Source organism: Thamnophis elegans, chromosome 1, assembly GCF_009769535.1.
Source record: "Thamnophis elegans isolate rThaEle1 chromosome 1, rThaEle1.pri, whole genome shotgun sequence".
In the NCBI taxonomy this organism is placed as follows: Eukaryota; Metazoa; Chordata; class Lepidosauria; order Squamata; family Colubridae; genus Thamnophis; species Thamnophis elegans.
This window is the reverse complement of record NC_045541.1, coordinates 23,651,330-23,673,156: the sequence shown is the minus strand read 5'-3', so window position 1 is coordinate 23,673,156 and position 21,827 is coordinate 23,651,330. Positions and strand designations below refer to the sequence as shown.

General features: G+C 38.8%; 1 protein-coding gene across 3 annotated transcripts in view; it reads right to left on the bottom strand.

Moving 5' to 3' along the window:
* The window catches only part of ATF2 (activating transcription factor 2), a 47,755-nt gene that overhangs the window by 5,985 nt on the left and 19,943 nt on the right, over nt 1-21,827 (bottom strand). For all 3 annotated transcript variants that reach the window (XM_032215324.1, XM_032215315.1, XM_032215331.1), the window contains 4 exons: nt 19,647-19,733; nt 11,392-11,541; nt 10,471-10,677; nt 2,385-2,490 (listed from right to left, as the gene is read on the bottom strand). In XM_032215324.1, coding sequence (XP_032071215.1) covers nt 2,385-2,490; nt 10,471-10,677; nt 11,392-11,541; nt 19,647-19,733 — 550 coding nt within the window. The remainder of the gene's footprint in view (nt 1-2,384; nt 2,491-10,470; nt 10,678-11,391; nt 11,542-19,646; nt 19,734-21,827) is intronic.

The following is a 21,827-nucleotide window of genomic DNA, read 5'->3' as shown; positions in this document are numbered from 1 at the left end:
ACCATCTCTGAGGCACCTTTCGTTTGCAGGAGGAGGAGGAGGAGGAGGAGGAGGAGGAGGGTGGCTTAAAGCAGCGCCTCCTTAAACCAAAGCCTCTGAGTAACTGGGAAAGAAAGGCGTGCTTTTTGGGTGGCAGTTTTCGGCAGATTCCAAACGCGGCTTTCTTTCCCAGTTCCTCAGAGGCTTTGGTATACTCCGCCCTCGTCCTCCTCCTCCTCCTGCAAGCAAAAGGTGCCTGAGAGATTCAGTGGGCAGCTCAGGGGAGACAATAGCCATAATGACTTCATTTCCCAGCAATGTGAGGAGCCACTGCCATCGCTGCCATGCCCTAAGCCCTCCTGGGAGCCGAGCTGAGCGGGAGTCCCGAAAGCAAAACCCTCTCTCCTTTCCAGCCATCACGATCTCTGCAGTGCCAGCTTCCCCTGCTCCTTTTTCAGATGACCCAGGCAGCTTACATTCAGAGTATAAGGCGTACCCAGATTTTCACCCTCTTTTTTGGAGTAAAAAGATGCATCTTATACTCCGAAAAATATGGTAATACAGAAGTCTCTTCAAATCCTTAGAATGGATTTTTGGGGCATGTTACTGTATAGAATATAGGGAAGAATAGGTAGCAACATTTTGTGATGTTTCTGCCATGGTATCTTTTGGGTTCTTCAAGGCTTAAGTGAATTGTGTAGCTTGTGTTCAATGTTTAAATTATAATTTAGTCACTATGATATGGATGTAGGTTATATGTACTATACATCTTAATGCCATATGCCAAATTTTTACATTTTATTTGCATTTGTATATTCTGGTTATAGTCCGATAACTATTTTTTTTTGAGCGATAATGCTATTTTCACTGTTGACGGTGAATAAAAATAGCATATACTAATGTCTCTGAGATAGTTAAATATGCCAGAGGTGGAAAAGTTCTTTTTTTTTTTTACATTAATCGCATAGAGTAGGCCTCCTCCGAATTCCATCCGCCAGTCAGTGCCGACTGGCGACTACGCGGAGGAGAGCCTTCTCAGTTGCAGCTCCGACGCTTTGGAACGATCTCCCCGTGGAGATTCGCACCCTCACCACCGTCCAGACCTTCCGCACAGCCCTCAAGATCTGGCTATCCCGTCAGGCCTGGGGATAAGACCCTAACCTCGCCCCACCCGAATGCTGAATGAATGTTGTGTTTTACTGGTTTATTTTTTTTTTATTCACATTTTTTTCTTGTGTTTTGTCTTGCACTCCCTTCCTATTAATTGTAAGCCGCCCTGAGTCTCCTTAGGGAAAAGGGCGGCCTATAAATGTCAAATAAATGAAAAATGAAAATGAAATTAATATTCAAGACACCTAAGCTCATTCAGCAAACTAGGCATACAGGAAGCTATCCTATAGTAGCCTAAATATATGAAATAATATTGTTTTGTCAGATGGGAGCTATAATAGCCTCATCCCTGCAACAATCATTGTTAATATAAATTCAAAATATATTTTGTATGGTTTCAATTTGCTCCAAGATGCCACTTTCTATCTTGTCAAAATGACTGGTGATCAAAAGGACTGAGATTTATAACCTTAAAACTGACAAAATCAATGTGCTAAATATATACAGTCACAGAGAGTTGCTAAATCTCCAGAATCTTTTAAATTAAAAAATATTGCCCATTCTGATGAAATTGCTTACAATGGCTACAAGTAAAGATGGTGGCCATTAAGTTTTATCGCAAGCACCTGAGGAACTGTTCACATGCAATACAAAATGTTCTTTTATTCGCCTAAATTACTGACACTGGCAAATTAAAATGAAGTGGCTACATATGGCAGAAACAATCTTCACATTTACAAATACCCTGAAACATCACTAAATCATAAAAACGAAAGCTGTGGGTTATGTATTATGAATGTTGCCTAATGCATTCCCAGCTCAGTTATTTGTTATAAATTTGTGTACAATGGACAAAATTGCCCATTTATTCTACTGCAGCAATTGCTTTCTGGACTTTTTATTATATCTCCAAATAAGACATACATTAACCTTTGAAGTGCTAAAAAAATCAGAAAGCCAACAATTTAGTTTCTTGCATTTTACCTTTACATTGTCTTATCCATAAATATGAATGTTTTTTCCCCCTTCAACAATACAATATATTACTCTTTTGGATGAAAATTAATATTCAATTCATATAACAGCTATTGAATATAAATATATAACATCATCAAGAGGATTTATGAAAAGTTTTTTTAAGAATTCTATGAATTACCGTGTCCCTGAACATATTTTGCCCAAACCATGTGGAACATTTTAGCATCATTTTTCAATATTAATGTTTTCTTGACTTGGTACTGCTTGGTATTTCACTGGTATAACCTTAGCGCTATGGGAAATGGAATATTACTCACTATGATAGCCAGATTTCTTCTGCATGGCTGTAACAGGACAATCTTTATGAGCCAGAAGTAGCTGTTTCAGCTGTGCCACTTCATTTCTCAGCAGGGTGACTTCATTCTAAATGAAAAAAAAAGCAAGCTGTATTTTAGCTATATTAAATTATATGCATTTCAATCTGAGGTTTACAAGATCCCGAAAAGACACTGTCAGGGTTCTGAGTAATGCACTTTTTGAAAGCAGAACTCTGAGGCACATAGATTCCTCAAAGAACATGTTTATTGGATACATCATATTGGCACAGCCAGTGAAAACAACACTCTAAAGGTTCCCATGGTTTTCACCTAATTAAGAGTAAAACTCCCACCTCCCAGGTGTTACCTGTCACATTGTCCAATGAATACAGCTGGCAGGCTCCTATACCAGCCACCTGTTACGATGACCTTGGTTCCCACAGGAAAACTTTTTGTTTTGACTGTTAGCTGGCCTATCTATTCCCCCTCAGGCTTTGTGGCAACTATGAGGGAACACAAGATGGTTTCAGCCACGTTCGCTTCATAGTTGACAGACACAGACACACTTCCAGTACATATAAATACCAAAAAGTTAGTATTTATGAAAAGTGGGATATAAATGGAATGAATAACTGTGACATTTGTGGCCAGATAACTTCATTTCCATTCCTTTGTTACACAAAGCCACCCAGTCATTTCAAAATGAAATGGGCAGCAAATAAATTTAATAAATAATAAATAAATAAATCACAGTGGGAGTTTACTAATATATCACAAGTTATGATTTTACCTTAATAGTAATCCAGAACCTTTCTTTCATTCACAATTAAACAGATTTCCTACATCTATTAATGAACTTCATTCCACAAGGATCAAAAACATTATTTGCATCTCTTATATCTTTCAATTTCCTCTCAGATTTCAGAGAGGCACAATTTTCATTTATTAGTTCACATTCCTCTTAATTTCAAGTTAATAATGTTTCATGGTCATCACCTGATGAACCACATATTGATGTCTGCTGTTCATCATGACCTTAATTGAAGCTTACACGCAACGTTTTAGTGAGACACTAAAGTAGGAAAGATGTAGTCTAGGTTATCACTATTAGTTGCACCCATGCCACATGCAGCACTTCTTGCTCACAGTATATTTTGGACTGTATGCCACAAGACAACAGAAACCTTGTTTTATTCCCTCATATTTGTGCTAATTTATGTAAGTTAGGTTTTGTAATCCACATATTACTTTATGAGCCTGCATATGAACGCATGAATCCCACCAATTAATGAGTATATTCAGTGAAGTGACACAACCATATATGTAACTACTGGTACAACCTCCCCCCCCACACACAATATCTAAATGGTAGACCAGAAGGATATATTCAGAATACATTTTCCCATTTAATTTAAAATAATCTGAAACTCTATTAAAGAATACTATATTCCTACTCCATATGACTCAAATTTTTAATGGTGTCCAACTAAAGCTACAGATCCAGGCTGCAAAATCCAAATGACCCCTAGATGGTAGCAGAGTAGGGGTGTGCAAAATGTTCTCAGCATACAGGATACAGTATAGTGTAAGGAACTGGCAAATCAGATCAAAACACATATTTTGCCTGAGCATGAACCTGAAACACATTTCAAGCAGGACCTGTTTTGGAATAGGAACAGCAAGGGAAAAAAATAAGGCCTTCAGGGGCAGCACATGTGGTACCAGCTTAGGGAAATAATGGAAACAAATATGTTGCGAAGATTGGAGAGGAATGGGCAGGCTGGCTGAATTCAAGTGTGACAAATATGAAGAAAGAAGAAAGGCACTGAGAAAATTACAGGATGAACAGTGAGTGGGTGAGTACTTGAATGTAAACATGTCAAGGGAATAAGAGAAAGAAGGTGCTGAATTTGGTAGGAGGGCAAGAACAATGGCCATGGAGGAACAGAGAAAGGAGAACAATGCCACCGTTGACCCATTGACCCTATTATACCCTTCTGGATTTTGTCTCAGCTGAAACTCTAAACAACTTAAGAAATTGCAGGTTTTGATTTGGCTGTGCAACGTCTTTGTTTTATATATTAAACACACTTTCAGCATGTAATATTTGCTATCATTGGTGATTGTCTGGATTTTGCAGACCAGGCCTGAGGTAGACCCAATTATGCAACAGAACGGATAACAATGAGAAAGTAAAAAGGAAGATTTGACCTATAACTTCGTGATCAGGTTATTTAAATGGCCACCAATATTTATCTATCAATAGATATCAATATACATCTCAGTCATTATTAAGTTATACATAACTGGCTCTTTTTTGTTGTAGTCTTAAATAAAAAATAAATTCCACTGCACAGATTCCAAAACATTTCTGAACCCAAGTTTTTACTTCAATATCGCAAGAGACAGTAAGGCTAGGACAAAAGCAGAATTTTAATTTAATTTCTGTATAATTAAAATTAATAAGTAGTAAAATCATTTCTCTGTATGCATTTAATAATTATCTCCTTAGAAAGTATAATTTGAGGAGAACTTTTACGAAGTTTTGGGAAGCTTTAGGGCAGGGCTGTCAAACTTGTGGCTAGTGGGCCAGATGTGTCACACACCCGGTTTAGCGAAGGGGGAAAAAGTTGTGATATGTCACGTGATGCCGCGAGTTTGACACCCCTGCTTTAGGGCTTCAGGATATATATCCTTGCGATATGTTGAGTTGAACAAATTAGTTTAAGTCCAGGTATCATTGTCAACTATTCCTGAAATAACCAATACTTGTATTTTTACATTTAAATTATATGTAATTATGTTAATTATATTACATAAGCTACTTTGGGAATAATTTGTCTTGAAAGACAAATTAAATTATTTAAAACAAATATACTATCTCAACAAACTTTTCAGAGCCAACACCTAAAATACCCAGATAATAACCCCAAAAATGTATAGTCTTCTCAATGTTGCCTGAATAGGATAGCCTTTTAAATTCAATAGGAAGAATTAGGATTGTACTGTTTCCTTCATTGCAACTGCTACAGAACAGAACTGAATATTCTACCGTTTCCCCAAAAATAAGACAGGGTCTTATTTTCTTTTGACCCCCCCGAAATAAGCGCTTGGCCTTATTTTCGGGGAGGTCTTATTATTTTTGAGGTGTAGGAGGCAGCGAGCCTGGTCACCTCATGGCTGCTGCTGTGTTGCAATGTTTTTGGGGAGAGCTTATTTTTGGGGGAGGGCTCATTTTAGCGCATGTGCTCAAAAACCAAATTGGACTTATTATCCAGGGAGGTTTTATTTTCAGGGAAATAGAGTAAATTTTATGAATTGTATTGGGAGTGGCAGGGGGGGAGTATCAGACACCTAGCCAGCCAAATATCCTACATGACCTGAGTATATTCCAAGAAAATGTCTTGGATTACAGAATGTCCTCTGCAGACTAAAAGATTCTCATGCAGAATAATCTCTACCTGCTGGCTGGGAAATGGCAGAATCTCCCCCACCCCCTTTTCTCGCTGTTAACTATGTAAATAGCCAGTTGGCAGGCTAGGGTAAGTGTGATAGATTCAAGAAAGTACATTAAATGAAGAAAAGAGGCAGGAAAACAGTTGGCTCCCTACTGCAACATAATTGTTGAAGGTAGCGAAAAGTAGTTTTGTCAAGGTAGCGGTTTCTCCCATGTTAAACAGTTAGTTGAATATATCAATCACTGGGCAGTAAGGAAAAACAGGAATAACACCTGAGGCTAAGGGTCCCTGTAGTGCTTTTTTCCCCCTTTTGAAAGTATCAACAGTAGTGAGCACATATAATACACTAATTAACACAAGGGCAGCATTTTTCAGCTTTAAATGATGTGAATGAATTTGCATCTTTGAGTGTCATGGGTACAATCACAGATTGACTGTGGTAAACCCATTCATTAAACCAGCTGCCATACCACATATGGTCATCAGGTGATTTGACCTCAAATTGTCTTATTTGCTTATTCATATATTTTTTTTTCAGAATAAACCCTAGTCAATTCACCTGGCTGTTCATCTCAGCCTGGAAACAAAACAAAACTGAATGAGATTTGTTAGAAAATACTCTTCCCATTAATTTAGTTACTATTTTTCACAGTGGCTGTAATGATCCAGGACTCTTGTCTCTGAAGAAGCTGCTAGAGCTGAATCAGTGGAATGTCAGCCTCATGGGGACACCAAGCCAGGGATCACCTGAAGCTGATCACACACCCTATCCGAACATTTGGAGCAATCAATTGATGAGATATGGTCTTCATGCCCTCACACTGTTGAGTAGAGTGGAAAGCATTGGAAAGATGCTTAACGAAATGCCTTGTCAAGCAGAGAGAGAACGATCCTATTAAAGATAGCTAGTTGCAGCTACAATTAAAAAGCAGCAACGAAACAAGTTTCTCTGTTGGAAGCAACCATCTGATCTGCTGCTCTGGTGTGTGAGTTCTGTGAATTCTGCTTGTGTAAAACAAACCCTGAAACTTTGACCTTTGGACTGGATGACAAATCTGTTTTTTGGACTTTGGATTACTTTTCTTATTAACATAACTATTCCAGATAACTGTCTTTCTCAGAGATTCTGTGCTGATTTACATTCCTTTCCTTGTGAGCTGTTTTATCTACTCAGCCTTGAGTAAATTGCTGTTCTCATCTAGCAACTGTTTGTGTTCGTGTTTAAAACTCAAAACAAAACAGTGGCAGATATTAATAACAAACTTTAACAGAACTGGAGAGTGCAGTTAACCAATATTTTCTTTCTATTGTGAACTATGTAGTCTACCCAAACACATATTTAGAAGATCGAAATATGCATTTGGACAGACTATATAGTTGATATTTTCAAAGGGCAAGAGAGGTGTTCATCAATATAATAGTACTTGGTGCTCATTGTTAATTGGTTCTGGGAGGAATGACAAGTACTAAAAACAACAAGTACCAATTTTTCCCATAAAGAATAATGTAAATAAAGTTAATGTGTTTCCAAACTAAAGTCAATGCTGCTGCCTATCCCCACCACCTGAAACTGGCCGAAAATGGGACATGCCGAGGCGCGGAGGTGGAGATAGGCGGCAGCGGTGATCTCTGCAGCCTGGAACAGCTGAGCAGCGGTATTCCGGGAGGTTAATCCAATCAGTTGCTTGTGCTAAATCAGGCTGTGCTGAAGCTGACCAGGATGTTTGATGCAAGGAGGCAAATTGTTAGGAGGCAGAGGCCGGTGGGTGGGGGCCGATGAGTGGACGGGGTTTCAGCAACATTTGCTCTATAAGGCACACAGACATTTTCACCTACTTTTGGGGAGAGGGGGGGGAGTGTGTCTTATAGACCGAAAAATTGGGACTTGGGTATCTTGCCAGCATAATTCTGTAAGTTCAGCATGCTTTTATGCTGGCTTTTTTAAAGAATACAGGTAGTGCTCAACTTACAACCATTTGCTTAGTGAAGTTTCAACAGCATTTAAAAAAGTGACTTATGACCGTTTTCACATATACGACCGCTGCATAATCCCCATGGTTATGTGATCAAAATTCAGACATTTGGTAATTGGCCTGCATTTATGATGGTTGCAATGTCCCAGGGTTATGTATAAGTATGATCTTTATTGTCATTGTACTTAAATACAACGAAATTGGTTTTATCTTCACTGGTGCAAAATTATAACAGAAACGAAAAAAGAAAGAAAAAGAAAAAAAAACTAGCATGTACATGGAGTGATTGTGGTTGTATTTAAAAGTCTCACAGCCCAAGGATAGAAACTATCTTTAAACCTGTTTGTTCAGCTGGCTATACTTTGATGCCTTCTGCCTGATGGTAGAAGTGCAAAGAGACACTGACCAGGGTGTGAATCATCTCTGAGTATCTTCCTTACTCTGCTAAAGCAGCGAGATCTGGAGATGTCATCCAGTGGTGTCAGAGGGCAACCAATGGTTTCTTGTGCCGAATTGATCCCTCTCTGTAGTGCCTTCCTATCCGCAGCTGTTAAACGAGCATGCCATACTGTAATGCAATATGTGAGGACGCTTTCTATGGTGGACCGATAGAAAGAGGTCATCAGCCGTTGTTCCACCTGATTTTTTTGCAGGACTCTAAGGAAATGAAGTCTCTATTGGGCCTTTCCAATCACCAGAGACATGTTATTTTTCCAGGTGAGATCTTGACTAATAAGCACTCCCAAGAATTTAAAAGAGGAAACCCTCTCCACACAGCCCCCCTCGATATTCACTGGGGCAGGTTCCTCTCTGGAAATCTAGCACCATCTCCTTTGTCTTACTAGTATTTAGATGTAAGTTGTTTCTTGAGCACCATGCGGATACCTTCTGGACTTCTTCCCCTCCAGTTATGAGACCCAGCACTGTTGTGTCATCTGCAAACTTTATTATAATGTTGGATGGATCAGAGGATATGCAGTCATATATATATATAGCGAATGTGATCCATTTTTGCGACCAGATTCATTTAACAACTGTGTTACTAATTTAACTGCAGTGATTCCCTTAACTGTGGCACAAAATGTCATAAAATGGGGCAAAGCTCACTTAACTGTCTTGCTTAGCAATGGAAATTTGAGGTTCAATTGTGGTTGGAAGTTGAGGACTACCTGTACAAGTTGCTTGAACACGAGTGCTCTTAACAATGGTTACTATTGCTGTTATATTACTGTTATTATTGTGCGTTAATATTAAGAAATTTCTCAACATGGATGATTGGTTTAGTCTGACAATTTTTTCAGTCCAACTTATAGTATCACTTTCATAATACCCAAAGAAATCAACTCCAAGGAATTATATTGAGTGTATACAGGGGTGGGTTTCTCGCTCCGTTCCAACCGGTTCGGTTGGAACGGGGCCGGCGGCGTCCTCGTGCACGCGTGCAGTGCACGCATGCATACTAGCGCCTGTGCGATGCTCCAGCTGCTCCTGGAGGATCGTGCAGGTGCTGTATGCGTTCTGCGCATGCGTGGAAGCGCAGAACTCATCAAAACCGGGTAAGAAACGCGGGCGGGCGGGCGGGTCCTTCGGCGTTCCCGGAAGTTACTTACTTCTGGGTTCGCCGACCAACCGGTTCGCGGGGACCGCCGCGAACCGCCTGAAACCCACCCCTGAGTGTATATTTCAAGAAATATTTTCTTCTGGGCCTTACAAAAATGATTACGTCAAAATCTCACGGTATAAAACACCACAAAAAAAATCTATACTGGAAGTATAAGTCAACTTATTATAGCCTAGTTTATCAATTAATGAGAACTAGAATAATAATCTTCTGAACAAAGTAGATGGGATCACCTTTCATGAGCCTAGCAATCAAAATGTGTAGAAAAAGACGGTAACTGCCATTTCCCCTCTTGTCCTCTTCTACCTGCCTTTGTGACAGAAAAAAAGGAAGTTGAAATGGTTGTCCAAACTGAGCAGGACACCAGTTGCTCATAGTTGTCTTCTGTAAAATCATGCTCAGCTACTTTACATCCACTCCTTTCTTATCAACTGAGTTCCGTTCCAACCACCAGGTCATTAACCAAAATGGTTACTAAGTGAACATGTGACACAAAGAGAGAGAGAGAGGGGGGGGAGGGAGGTTTTTTTTTTTTTAAGATTACTGGTTGCTTCTGTCTTATTCAAATAAAGTTCTTGTATACCTACACCAGCTTTATCACTCTGGCATGCATTTTTGCCGGGCATACAAAATTTTCTGGTCAATGTGCACACTGGTCAGATTTTTTTTATTTTATTACTATCGTATTTGCAAAAAGTCACTAATTAAGGTAATTTCTAAACAAGGGCTGGGTGTTTATTAGATTCAGGACATATAATTTTTATTAATCAGAGGTTTTTGTTTAGTATCCATTGCTACCATTTCAAATTGTACTGAAATAAAATATGTAAAGATTAGGCTGGATGCAGATTTCACTACGCTTAATACACCAGATCTATTGAGATCACTGTTAGTTCAGCTTTCTAAGACAGATAAGCAACAGAGTGGCCCGTTTCTACAATTTTATGTTTATTATTCAAAAATAATTACAATTTTTGATTGACTAAACTTCTTAATAAGAAAATGTAAAATTGCAAGTCAAAAAATCAAAATACCTGTAATTGACCGTTTAGTGAGCTCAGGTCTTCTGCTTTTTTCTCCAAAGACTGGACCCAAACTTTTCTTTTTTGTCTGCATCTTGAAGCAGCTGCTCTATTCCGCTCTAAGAATTTCCGTCTTTTTTCGTCGGGATCTTCATTTGCTGCTCTTCTTCGCCGGCCTCCTGTATTTGGCGTTTGTGGTGCAGGCTGAGCAGGAGAGGCCTAGAGGTACCAGAGTATCACAGCTTGTTACGGCAGATTCTGCATGCTTTTTGATATCCACTATAAAGTTTAACATTTATTTTGTGAAGGTTCCAGGATTGTTATTAGTGACTCTGTTATTTGAATGTCATGTAAAATAACGGAAACTTATGAATGGGCATGCCTAAAACACTTAAAATATTGGACAATGTGTGAAAGTAATGAAGTCACAGAAAATTTAAAAGTTGTCTACCCCAAAGTGAGAAGACAATTATTGTCTAATGTATAAAACTGTTTTCCAACCTAATATAGTTACACAAAATCACAGTGGAATTAATTTTAATTCATTATCACCTTCGCACCCAAGACAATAATAAATTTAAAACAGTCCCTTTTAATAATTTAAACAATACAGTCAAAAGACTAACAGAGATACAATAGTAAGTGTTTAACAATAATAAATGCAACAATGTTGCACTTACAACGGTGATAAATGCAGTGAAAAGCAGGTAAATTTAAGTTAAGTCACTAAGTCCATCTTCATTTCTGCACCATGAGTACATAGTCAACTATCTTTCTTGCTTGTAATTTAGTTGCCATATACTCTGTCCTCTCCTTTTATCTAATTATACCAAGATGAATTGGTTTCCTTTCCATATGATTATGAAATAAAGCATAAAAGAATTGTTAAGAAATTTTTCATGTTAGTAAACTTCATCAGATGCTGTTTCCTACCGGTGTTTCAGTAGTAGACGTGGCGGGCTGTTGTAGTGATTGTGGTCGTGCTTCCTCTGACTGAGTTCGAACTAGTCCACTTGTTTGTCCCTTAGTAGTATCTCCATTTGTTACCTGAGAATGCTGCTGGGTCAAAGCAGCTTTTAATCTCTAAAGAGAGGGAGACAAAACCCATACACACTCCATTTACTCAATGATGAATGATGCCCTGCAACAGAAGGCGTAATCAGCAATAAAAAAAATGTAACGTTATGTATACCTACATTTTTATCCAATTTCTACTATAACTTGCTGCCACATTACAATTTCATAAGATCACCGAATTCCCAAAATGGGCTTTTCTAAGATCAGAGACTTTGATTAAAAAGCCCTCATATGTAAGTAGAATTCTTTTCACTCAGCATTGCATAAAACCCATAAACTGCCTCCTACCAAGCATTCTGCCATTGGTATCTTAACCTTAAGATAATATACACGTACCCATAATCATATTACAAATTATGTTACAGCGTAACAGGCTTACTTGAGACCTCTTACTAAATTTAGTAAACTTAACAGAGGTCTCCATCACTATATTGCACTAGACATATAGAAATATATTGGCAGAGCAAAATCAAACACAGAATTAGTAAGGCTAAAGTGCAGAGATATACACTCAAAATGGGCTTATAGCTTCTGCTAAAAGAGCAGGCAGCAGCTGTGGCTAGGAGGGTCTTTGCATCCACCTCTGGGTTGTGTGCCCACTGAACACAATCCTGCATTGGGAGGTGTTGTGAAGTCACTGATGGCCTTGTGACCCCTTGACTGGATTATTGCAATGTGTATATATACTGTGTTTCCCCCAAAATAAGTCAGAGTTTTATTTTCTTTTGTCACCCAAAATATGGCCTGGGCCTTATTATCGGGGGTGGGTGGGGCTTATTGTTTTGGGGTTGCTGGGCACTGCTCTCTTGTGAGTGGGCTCCCGAACAGCCAGGCACAGCCTCAGGGGCAAAAGGCTGTGTTGCGCTGTTGCAGAAACGCAACATAGCAACCATGAAGTGATCACACTCACGAGCAGCTGCCCGGCAACCCCCCTCTCCAGCCGGGAAGAGCACCACTCACTGACCTAGCGGTATTCCAAAGGCGGCAAACTGCCTTTGTCCCCCCCCTCCGGATTCCCATGGCTTGGCACCTTTGGGATATAGCGGTGAGTGGCGCTCTGCCTGGCCAGAGGAGGAGGGGTTGTCCAAGGGGCTTATTTTCAGGGAGGGCTTATAGTTTTTTGCACCCCAAAAATCTGGCATGGCCTTATTTTCGGGACATGTCATATTTTCGGGGAAACATGAGATATACTCTCTATTGTTTTATTATGCACTTATGATGTACATTGCCCAGTGTCACTGGTTGGGATGGGCGGCTGTAGAAAAGAAACAATTGCACAAACAAATAAAATACATTTGCAATATATCTGAAATATTAACTGCTATTTAACAGTAAACGATAAAGGTGCTTGCAAAAAAATGCCTCTATCCTCGAAAATAAACCCCTATTACATCTGCCTGAATTGGCTGCACTAGATCACTCCATCATGAGTTCACAGAAACAGTATTATTGTAAAAACAATTTATGAAAAAGTCAGATCCATATTTCATATCTGCCACAAAACCTCATCAGAGTAATAACCTTCCTTCTCCTGGGTGTTATCTTACCATCTGCTACTCTATTACTTATCTTTATTTTGCAACTAATTAACAGCATAATCTTCTAAATTCAGCAAGTTAATTATCATTATTGTGGTCTTTGCAGCATCATCAGTCCTCATGAAGTCTTACCCCCCCGCCCCGCTCCGAGAATGTATAAAAATGAACTTAAAAAAGGGTCTGCTTCTTTACAGCAGGCTCATTAGGTGTTTGCTGATTAGCTTGGCATGCAGAGAGGCAGGTCAGAAGAATTCCACTGAATATAAGGTCCCATGTGGAGCTTAACTAAGTTAATGTGAGTTTCTGAACATTTGCCAAGCTACCCTCTGTCAATTCTCTGTAGTAACCCCTGCAGAAAACCTACAGGCTACCCACTATATGCTAGGTATTTCTCAGTTTGCCACAAGACATTGCAGAGTTCCAAGGAATGCCACTTAAGAAGAAAAATGTTTTTCTATCACAATAATTCTAATTAAGATTTGTTTCTTTTCCACAATAAATGTTAACTCTTCATTTGCTACAATTCTGATATTTCAGAAACCATGATTATCTTTCATAACTCATTTGATGACATTTGTATATTATTACTTCTAAAGCACCATCTTTTTAGGCAGAGGTGGATTTCACATAATTTTACCACTGGTTTGCGGCGCACTGAAAATGTGATTACGTGTGTGGCCTTATGCGCATGTGCTTTGCTCACACATGCATCTTGCATGCATACGCGCAGCTGAGAAAACGTTGCTAAATTCGACAGCATAGCGTCGGGGCGGGTCCAGGCCCACTCACAGGTCACCACTACTGGTTTGTCTGAACCAGTCTGAACCGACTGAATACCACCAATGATTTTAGGTGGCAATTAAAAAAATTTAAATGCATGGTATCTCAAGGAGTTTATAGTTTAAAATTTAAAAGCTTTTATATTTTCCAGGCTTAGTTACAATATTCAGCATAGTTAGCAATAGCAATAGCAGTTAGAGTTATATACCGCTTCATAGGGCTTTCAGCCCTCTCTAAGCGGTTTACAGAGTCAGCATATTGCCCCCCACAGTCTGGATCCTCATTTCACCCACCTCGGAAGGATGGAAGGCTGAGTCAACCTTGAGCTGGTAGATTTGAACTGCTGAACTGCAGATAGCAGTCAGCTGAAGTGGCCTGCAGTACTGCACCCTAACCACTGTGCCACCTCAGCTCTAATACTTTCTGATTTTACATATTTCTATTTAAAAATATAGATATATCCCTAACACTAATTCCAGTGTTCATGATCTTCCATTGTACAATTATATAAATGTAAACAGGTAGTGGTAGGTTGCTAGCCGGTTTACTACTTCTGCATGCGTAGAAGTGGCCGAGCAGGTGGACGGAGCCTCCCGCCAACACCACTACGGTTCAGCCAAACTGGGCTGAACTGGGAGCAACCCACCTCTGTAAATAGGTTTCTAGATTTACCCATAATGTATTTTATTAAATGAGAAATATTTTGAAATATTAATCTTTTCTAAATTCAAGTGACAACTCTAAAGTGGTACAAATGTTTTAGTGGCAATTTTTTGCATTAGGTTTTCATTGTAATATTAATATTAAATTTTCAAGTAGCAAGAGCTACTAAACTAAAAAAAATCTAAAGCTGCTACAAGTTTATTATTAAAACTAATATTCTACAGTTTCCTAAAGTTCTTGCCAATGTTAAAACCTAATTTAACTTTACACATCTGATTTATATTTATATTTCCTCTTGCATCCTAATAGGGTTAATCTAATTAAGAGCAAGCTAGCTAATAACAAAGTAAAAATGTTAAACAGGAAAGGGCAGAATAAAAATAACACTTAAAATATTTAAACATACAATAAATATAGCATTACACTCAAGCAAAATAAACCTTGAACGGTTCAAAAAGGCTAAATGGTCTTAGACTGTATTTTATTAATTTAAAAAAATTCAAAACAGATCATTGATAAAATGTGTCTTAATTCCTTAAATTGGAGAAAATGGGAAGCAAAGTGGAAACTCAATTTTTATAATAATGCAGAAGATTTTCTCCCATATACACTTATAGAGAGCTTCCCTTAAAGGGTCCTCAGTTATACATTTAATAATCCAGATAACCTTGTATAATAACAGGCCTTATTTTCAATAATCAGATTATAAACTGTTGGGAAACAAGAACAGCTTTTTGTGTTTGAAAAACAAGTGAGAACCAGTATTAGTTTTTCACCATTATGTGAAGCTTTCATGAAGCTTTCATCTGTGAAAAATTTAGTGCAAGGCCTTTCCATGTCTTTTTCACTGAAGACACTTGTGCTGGAATTACAATTGAAGCCCAGCCATTTGCAGCTTTGGAAATGTTGACAGCAAAACTGTCTTTTGAGCACTAAGAGCAGGAGTCATACTTTCAAATGGTTTGCACATCCCTTCTAATTAAGGCCAGTGTGTTAATGCTGAACTCTGACCACAGCAGAACCAGATGGATCACAGCTGGGCAACAACACTCTTTGCCAAAACTGATAGCTGAGCATTTAACAAAAAGACTGGATTCAGGGGTTTTCCCAATTCAACTCATTATTTACAGACTCCACAGATGTCTTCATGTATAATAATAAAGCTTTAGTGTCAAAATTTTAAATTTCCCCCCACTTAACTAAACCAAAAAGGAAAAAAATTAAACTGAAATATTTAGGCTGCAATGAATAATCTCTAGCGTATCATCCTAGCAGTCATAGATTTGATCAATTCATGCTTTGATAAAAGTTCCTTAAACTTTGGCAGAAATTTAGACCAGCTTATGAGAAGAATGGGGGGAAAAACCAGTAAACTGGGCTTTGGAAAAGTCTTCCAACTGGTAGGCAGGATTGCTCTGGCAGCCTTTTTGGACGCGACATCATGGTTTATTTTTGTTTTTAATTCTGTACATTTCAAGCTTCATAAAATATAAATTGCAGTAACGTTTCTTTTTTAAAAAACAGCATTCTGATTGGATATTTATACATCTGAGAACTGTTGCATAGAATACAAAAATATTTTGAAGATTTAATAGAAAATTATTCTGAATTAGGGCAATTGTACAATCTACATTTCTAAAAGTATTCTCCATACACTTCTTTTACACCAAAATGCTCAATTCAAATATAGGGAAAATGTTTTTTTAAAATATATATATATAAAATCAAGCATTCTTTATCACATATGGTAATTAATTGCCATTAATTTAATTAGTCAGTTTTGAATAATATACAATATTCAAGTTCATGAAATTCTGGTGAAGAAATCAGGGCAGCAAATAAGATTCAACACCTTGTTTTGTTTTGACTAAGTATCGCTGGAATAATCACAAGTTACACATTCAGTCACTATTGAGTATTTATTCTTCCCAAGAGCAGCTTTGTAAGAAAGAACAGTGAATGATACTATTTTAAAAAGGAAGCACACTAGTATTAGGTATTTTTTGACTACCAGGCCTAAAAACCATTTACTTTATAACATTATTTTGGGAAATATCACAGTTTGTACATACTTGGATGTGAGAGTGATGATTATAATAAATATACCGGCAAACGTATTGACGAGCATTTAATTCAAGTTTGAAAAAAGGTGCAGATAGTCCTTGACTTATGACCACGATTGAGCCCAACATTTCTGTTGTTACATGAGACAGTTGTTAAGTAAGTTCTGCCTCATTTTATTTTATTATCTTTCTTGCCACAGCTGTTAAGTGACTCACTGCGGTTATTAAACTAGCAACATAGTTCTTAAGTAGTCTGGCTCCCCCAATGACTTTCCTAATCTGAAAGTCACAAAAGGTGATCACATGTCCCCAGGATGCTGCAACTCTCATAAATATGAGTCAGTTGTCAAGTGTCCAAATTTTGATCATGTAATCAAGGAGATGTTGCAATGGTTGTAAATGAGAAAAATGGTCATAAGTCACTTTTTCAGTGCCGTTGTAACTTTGAACAGTCACTAAAAGAATGGTTATAAGGCAAGGACTATCTGTATATTGGCCTTTCTTAGAAGCTTAGTCCTCAACGTGCTAGTTTGGTTCCACCACAAAACCGCGGTAGACAAAAGCGCGGTCGACGAAAGCGCGTATGTGACGTCATCACAGCGCAATGAAAAAGATCGAAAAATGTAAAAATAAAGCGAAAACCTTACCCTAACCCCCCCAAACCTAACCCTAAACCTAACCCTAACCCTTAACCTAACCCTAAACCTAACCCTTAACCTAACGAAAAACCTAACGCTAACCCTTAACCTAACGCTAAACGTAACACTAACGCTCTAAACCTAACCCTAACCTTTAACCTAACCCTAACCCTAACCCTTACCTTTATGTGAATCGGCTTGCTGTAATTTAATTTTTATTTCAATTTTTCGATCTTTTTCGTCGCGCTGTGATGACGTCACATACGCGCTTTCATCGACCGCGCTTTTGTGGAACGCGGTTTTGACGGGTCACGGCTAGTTTAAATTCTTTTATCCCCTTTTGAATGTTCTTCTCACTTAAGTTTCTTGGTTTGTGTGGATGTGCGTTACTTTTTCAAATCAGGCAGAATTTAGAAGTATACTAATGACCTCTCTGCTGTTTGTGTGTTGTGTAATTAGTCCTATTATATAAGAGAACACACCTACTATTGTTACTATTATTAGTAAGTAGGAACGTAAACAAAATGCACTGGTAAACAGTACTCTTAGTCAAGACATTTTATTCCCTTGCTTCCCACTTTTTAATGTTCTAAAGGCTTATGTTGTTAATATTCATCTCCTTCACTCTTAGCATTTTAAAATATAAATCTGCATACATATTTTCAAACCTGCTGATTATCTTTCCTCTTGTGTATGGCCTGTGTTGATTTGGCTACAAGAAACAAAGAACTATAATTGCTTATCATTATACATGCAATATAGACAATTAAAAATTACAATAAAATAATTTATGCACTATGTGAAGTTAAGTAACAAAGGTTTGAATTATAACTTCAAAGGAACATGACTTTCTAGTTTCTCATGAATAATTTCATTTTTGTAAGTACAGTAGACTACTAACTGTAGTCACATTGGCTACTCTGAAATTATATGGCTACCATTAAATTTTGTAGGAATCCCATCCACTTTGATCATTTCCAAATGTAATACCTGCGGTATTATAATCAAATGATCAGTTTATTCAATCTCTAAAAGTAATAATGAACATCTAAGTTTAGGAAAAGAATCAGTTATTCTGCAAACTATGTTTACAAAACATAGAAACTATGGAATTCAATGCTATCAAGGGTGATGATGGCTGCTACTTTCAAAACTCTTAAAAGGAGAATCGTGCTATCAATGACCACAAGTCTTAAAGCTTCAGAATGCCTTAAATACCAACTACAGCAAAGAAATAGGAGCAAAGGAAGTGTATTGCTCTCCAGTCTATATTTGTCAATTTCCTGACTGCATGTAGGCACTCATAACTCTAACCTAGCAGGCACTTACGTTTAAACTATATATATTCATGCAGCTGAGAAAAAAACAGAAACTACAATATATTTTACCTCAAGTTATACAAATGTTGAGCTGGTCATGGAATTATTTGAGTTGAATTTGAATTTATTGCAGTCACTCACCAATGCACACTAACAAAAATAGATAAGAATTAACACTTTCTACACTAAAAACAAATAACAATAAAATGAACTCACAACAATGAATTGCTAAATCAGAAACATTGCCTCAACTGCAGTTTTAATTTTTAAACTACCAATTTTTCAGCCACAGTGGTTGATAAAATTATTATTTTTATCAGGAATTGTGTGGGGGCTACATTAATTTTCTCCAAATATATAAATTACAATACAATATTACATTTAAATATGTAAATTGTGATCCAGTTTTCATGTTTCCATCAACAAAATGTGAACAGTCATTTGAGTTGGATTCAGTTTGGACAAATCAACCCTCAACTGGGGGGGAGGAGGGGTAACATTAATTCATCTTGGACTGTCAACAGGTCAGTTTGTTCTATGTGTCACTAATGTGTTTTAATGCCTGGAATTTTTCTTTAAATCCTATGTCCCAAAGGTGTTTTTTCAAGTGGCACCTGGAGCTTCTGGTTTTTCTTTGAAGACATTTTGCTTCTTATCCAAGAAGCTTCTTCAGCCCTGGATAAGAAGCGAAATGCCTTCAAAGAAAAACCAGAAAGTCCAGTTGCTTCTTGAAAAAGTACCTTTGGGACAACCATGACCTGTATGACATCTTCTACCTATGGGGACTTAGAAAATGCATTAGCTAATAAAGTAGCCAACAGAGGTTCTCTCCCTTCTGCTACGGGCTGAAATTAATGAAGGAAAAGAAGATGTGAAGGAGAATCAAGTTGCTAATTGTTTAAAATTTATTGTTTTCTGAAATTAAACCCCACCCTGCATAACATAAAGGCTCCCTCAGAACTCTCATTTCATTGGAAGTAAAAACAGACCTGTCAATGATTTAAGAATCAGAAAGTACCAGAAGACTTCAAATCAAAACATAATCAGCTTTGTACTGATTATTAGTATTTTCATACAATTTTATGTCTGGGAAAATGATGCAGCACCTACCAATTTTGCCTCTGACTGCACCGGTTGTGGGGATGAGGGTCCTGGAATTCCTGGGATACTAGGCACCATGGTAACAGGTCTGACAAGCTGTCCAAGAGAGTCCAAGTTAAGACCAAATACAAACAAACTCTACTTCATAAGCAATTAGGATTTTCTACCTGTGTGAATGAATGAACATCCCCTTACTTTAACTACCGTGTTTTGACCCTCCAAATAAGGGGTTGGCCTTATTTTCGGGTAGGTCTTATTATTTTTTAGGTGCAGGAAGCAGCAAGCCCACCAGCCCCACCCTCTCCGTCTCACCACCTGCTTGCCTGCGACACAATGACCCAAGTTCTCCTTGCATCCTAGACTTTGACTGCCCTGCTTGTTGGCCGCGGAACAGCCGACTGTGCTGCTCTGGCCTCGCCGGGGTGCGGGCGCTCTTCCTGGCAGAACGAACAAAAACACACAAACACACACACACACATACTCCCCCTCCAAGGCAGCCACATCCCTTCATTAACTTGCTTTCCAGCTCCATTCTCCGCTCCACGTGCAGGACAAGAAAAGTAGACTCTGTGCCTATGGTAAAAGAAATACCAGAAAATACCTTCCAAGTTCTCGCAAAAAAAAAAACAAAAACCAAACAACAACAACAACAAAAAAAACCCCACATCTCGCAAAGTTGGAAGTAGTCCCACAAACTACTTTTGTTGCCCTGCACATGGCAGTGGAGAATGGAGCAGGAAAGCAGGTTAGTGGAGGGATGTGGCTGCTTTGCGGGGGGGGGGGGGGGAGGGTAGGGATCTCTCTCTCACACACCCACACACCATCCTTTCCTTGGGAACTCTGCATAAACGCAGAGAAGGCTTCAGATAGAGTATTTGGGGGATGTGCATCTGCGCTGAGATCCCAAGGAAAGAACGATTGCCAGGAAAAAAAAGGGGGGGAGGATTTTGCCTCTTATCCTGTTCTGAGTTTGTGCTGAGCTTCAGAGCAGGGTAACAGAAAGTAAAATCCCCCCTCCCCATTTTCAAGCAGTTTGCAAAAACACCCCATTCCATGCCTTCAATCTTGGATAATGTGAAGGATCGGAATGAGGCAGACCGCTTGAAAATGGGGAGGGGGGATTTTGTCTCTTATCTTGTTTTCAGTCTGTGCTGACCTTCAGAACAGGGTGAGAGGCAGGAATATCCTCCTCCATGTTTTCAAGCCGTTTGCAAAAAATGCCCCATTTCAAGCTTTCAATGTGAATATGCAGGTGAGAAGCAACCTCTTATAGGCACGGTAATCCATACATTTGGGACATCGGAAGAAGCCCTGCGAGGAGACGCTGCTGCCGAAGTGCAGGAAATCCCCCCCCCCCACCTGCAGATCGTCCTTTCAAAGAGGAGTTTCACCAGGACGAAGAGGTGGATGAAGGTGGCGTTTGTGTCGCCTTCATCCTGGTGAAACTCCTCTTTAAAAGGACGATCTGCAGGGTTTTCCTGCACATCAGCAGCGGCGTCTCCTCACAGGGCTTCTTCCAATGTCCCAGGTGTATTGATTTCCATGCCTTCTTTTCTTGTTCCGTGGACGGAATCGCGAGCTGTGACTGTCACCGTTATGTACGGAGGGCATGAGGCATTTGGGTTGTGTTGCTTGGCCTCTGGCTTCTTTTGCAGCCACAATTGGTTGCAAAAGCGACCGGCGTTTTCTGGAGGCAGAGGCCTGAGTGGCACCCACGAATCAGCTGTTTTGTGAATGGAGCGGCCCAGCTGATCCGATTAAGGGGCCAAGAAGCCCTGAGGTGACCGGGGAAGGGAAGGGCTGCCCCCTCTTCTGGCTGAACCCACCCCTTCACTAGGACTTATTTTCAGGAGAAGGTTTATATTTTTGCCCACCGCGAAAATCTGGCACGGCCTTAAGTTTCAGGACATGTTATATTTTCGGGGAAACAGGGTACACCACAAAGCTGCTCTATCTCAATGAGATTATTAAAGTTTGACTCAGAGATCTTTAATCCTATCTACTGATATTAGGTAGTAGGTGTCCAGGAAGAAGAACCCCTACCAAGGGCAGTAGTCTGTTTGGGAAATAATCTTTCCAGAACGTGTTTATTTATTTATTTAAAATCAAATGTGTGTGCTGATGCCTTGTGGTGGCTAAGGAGATTACAAAAATACAATAAAGTATAAAAATCGTAACAGTAAAAGCCAC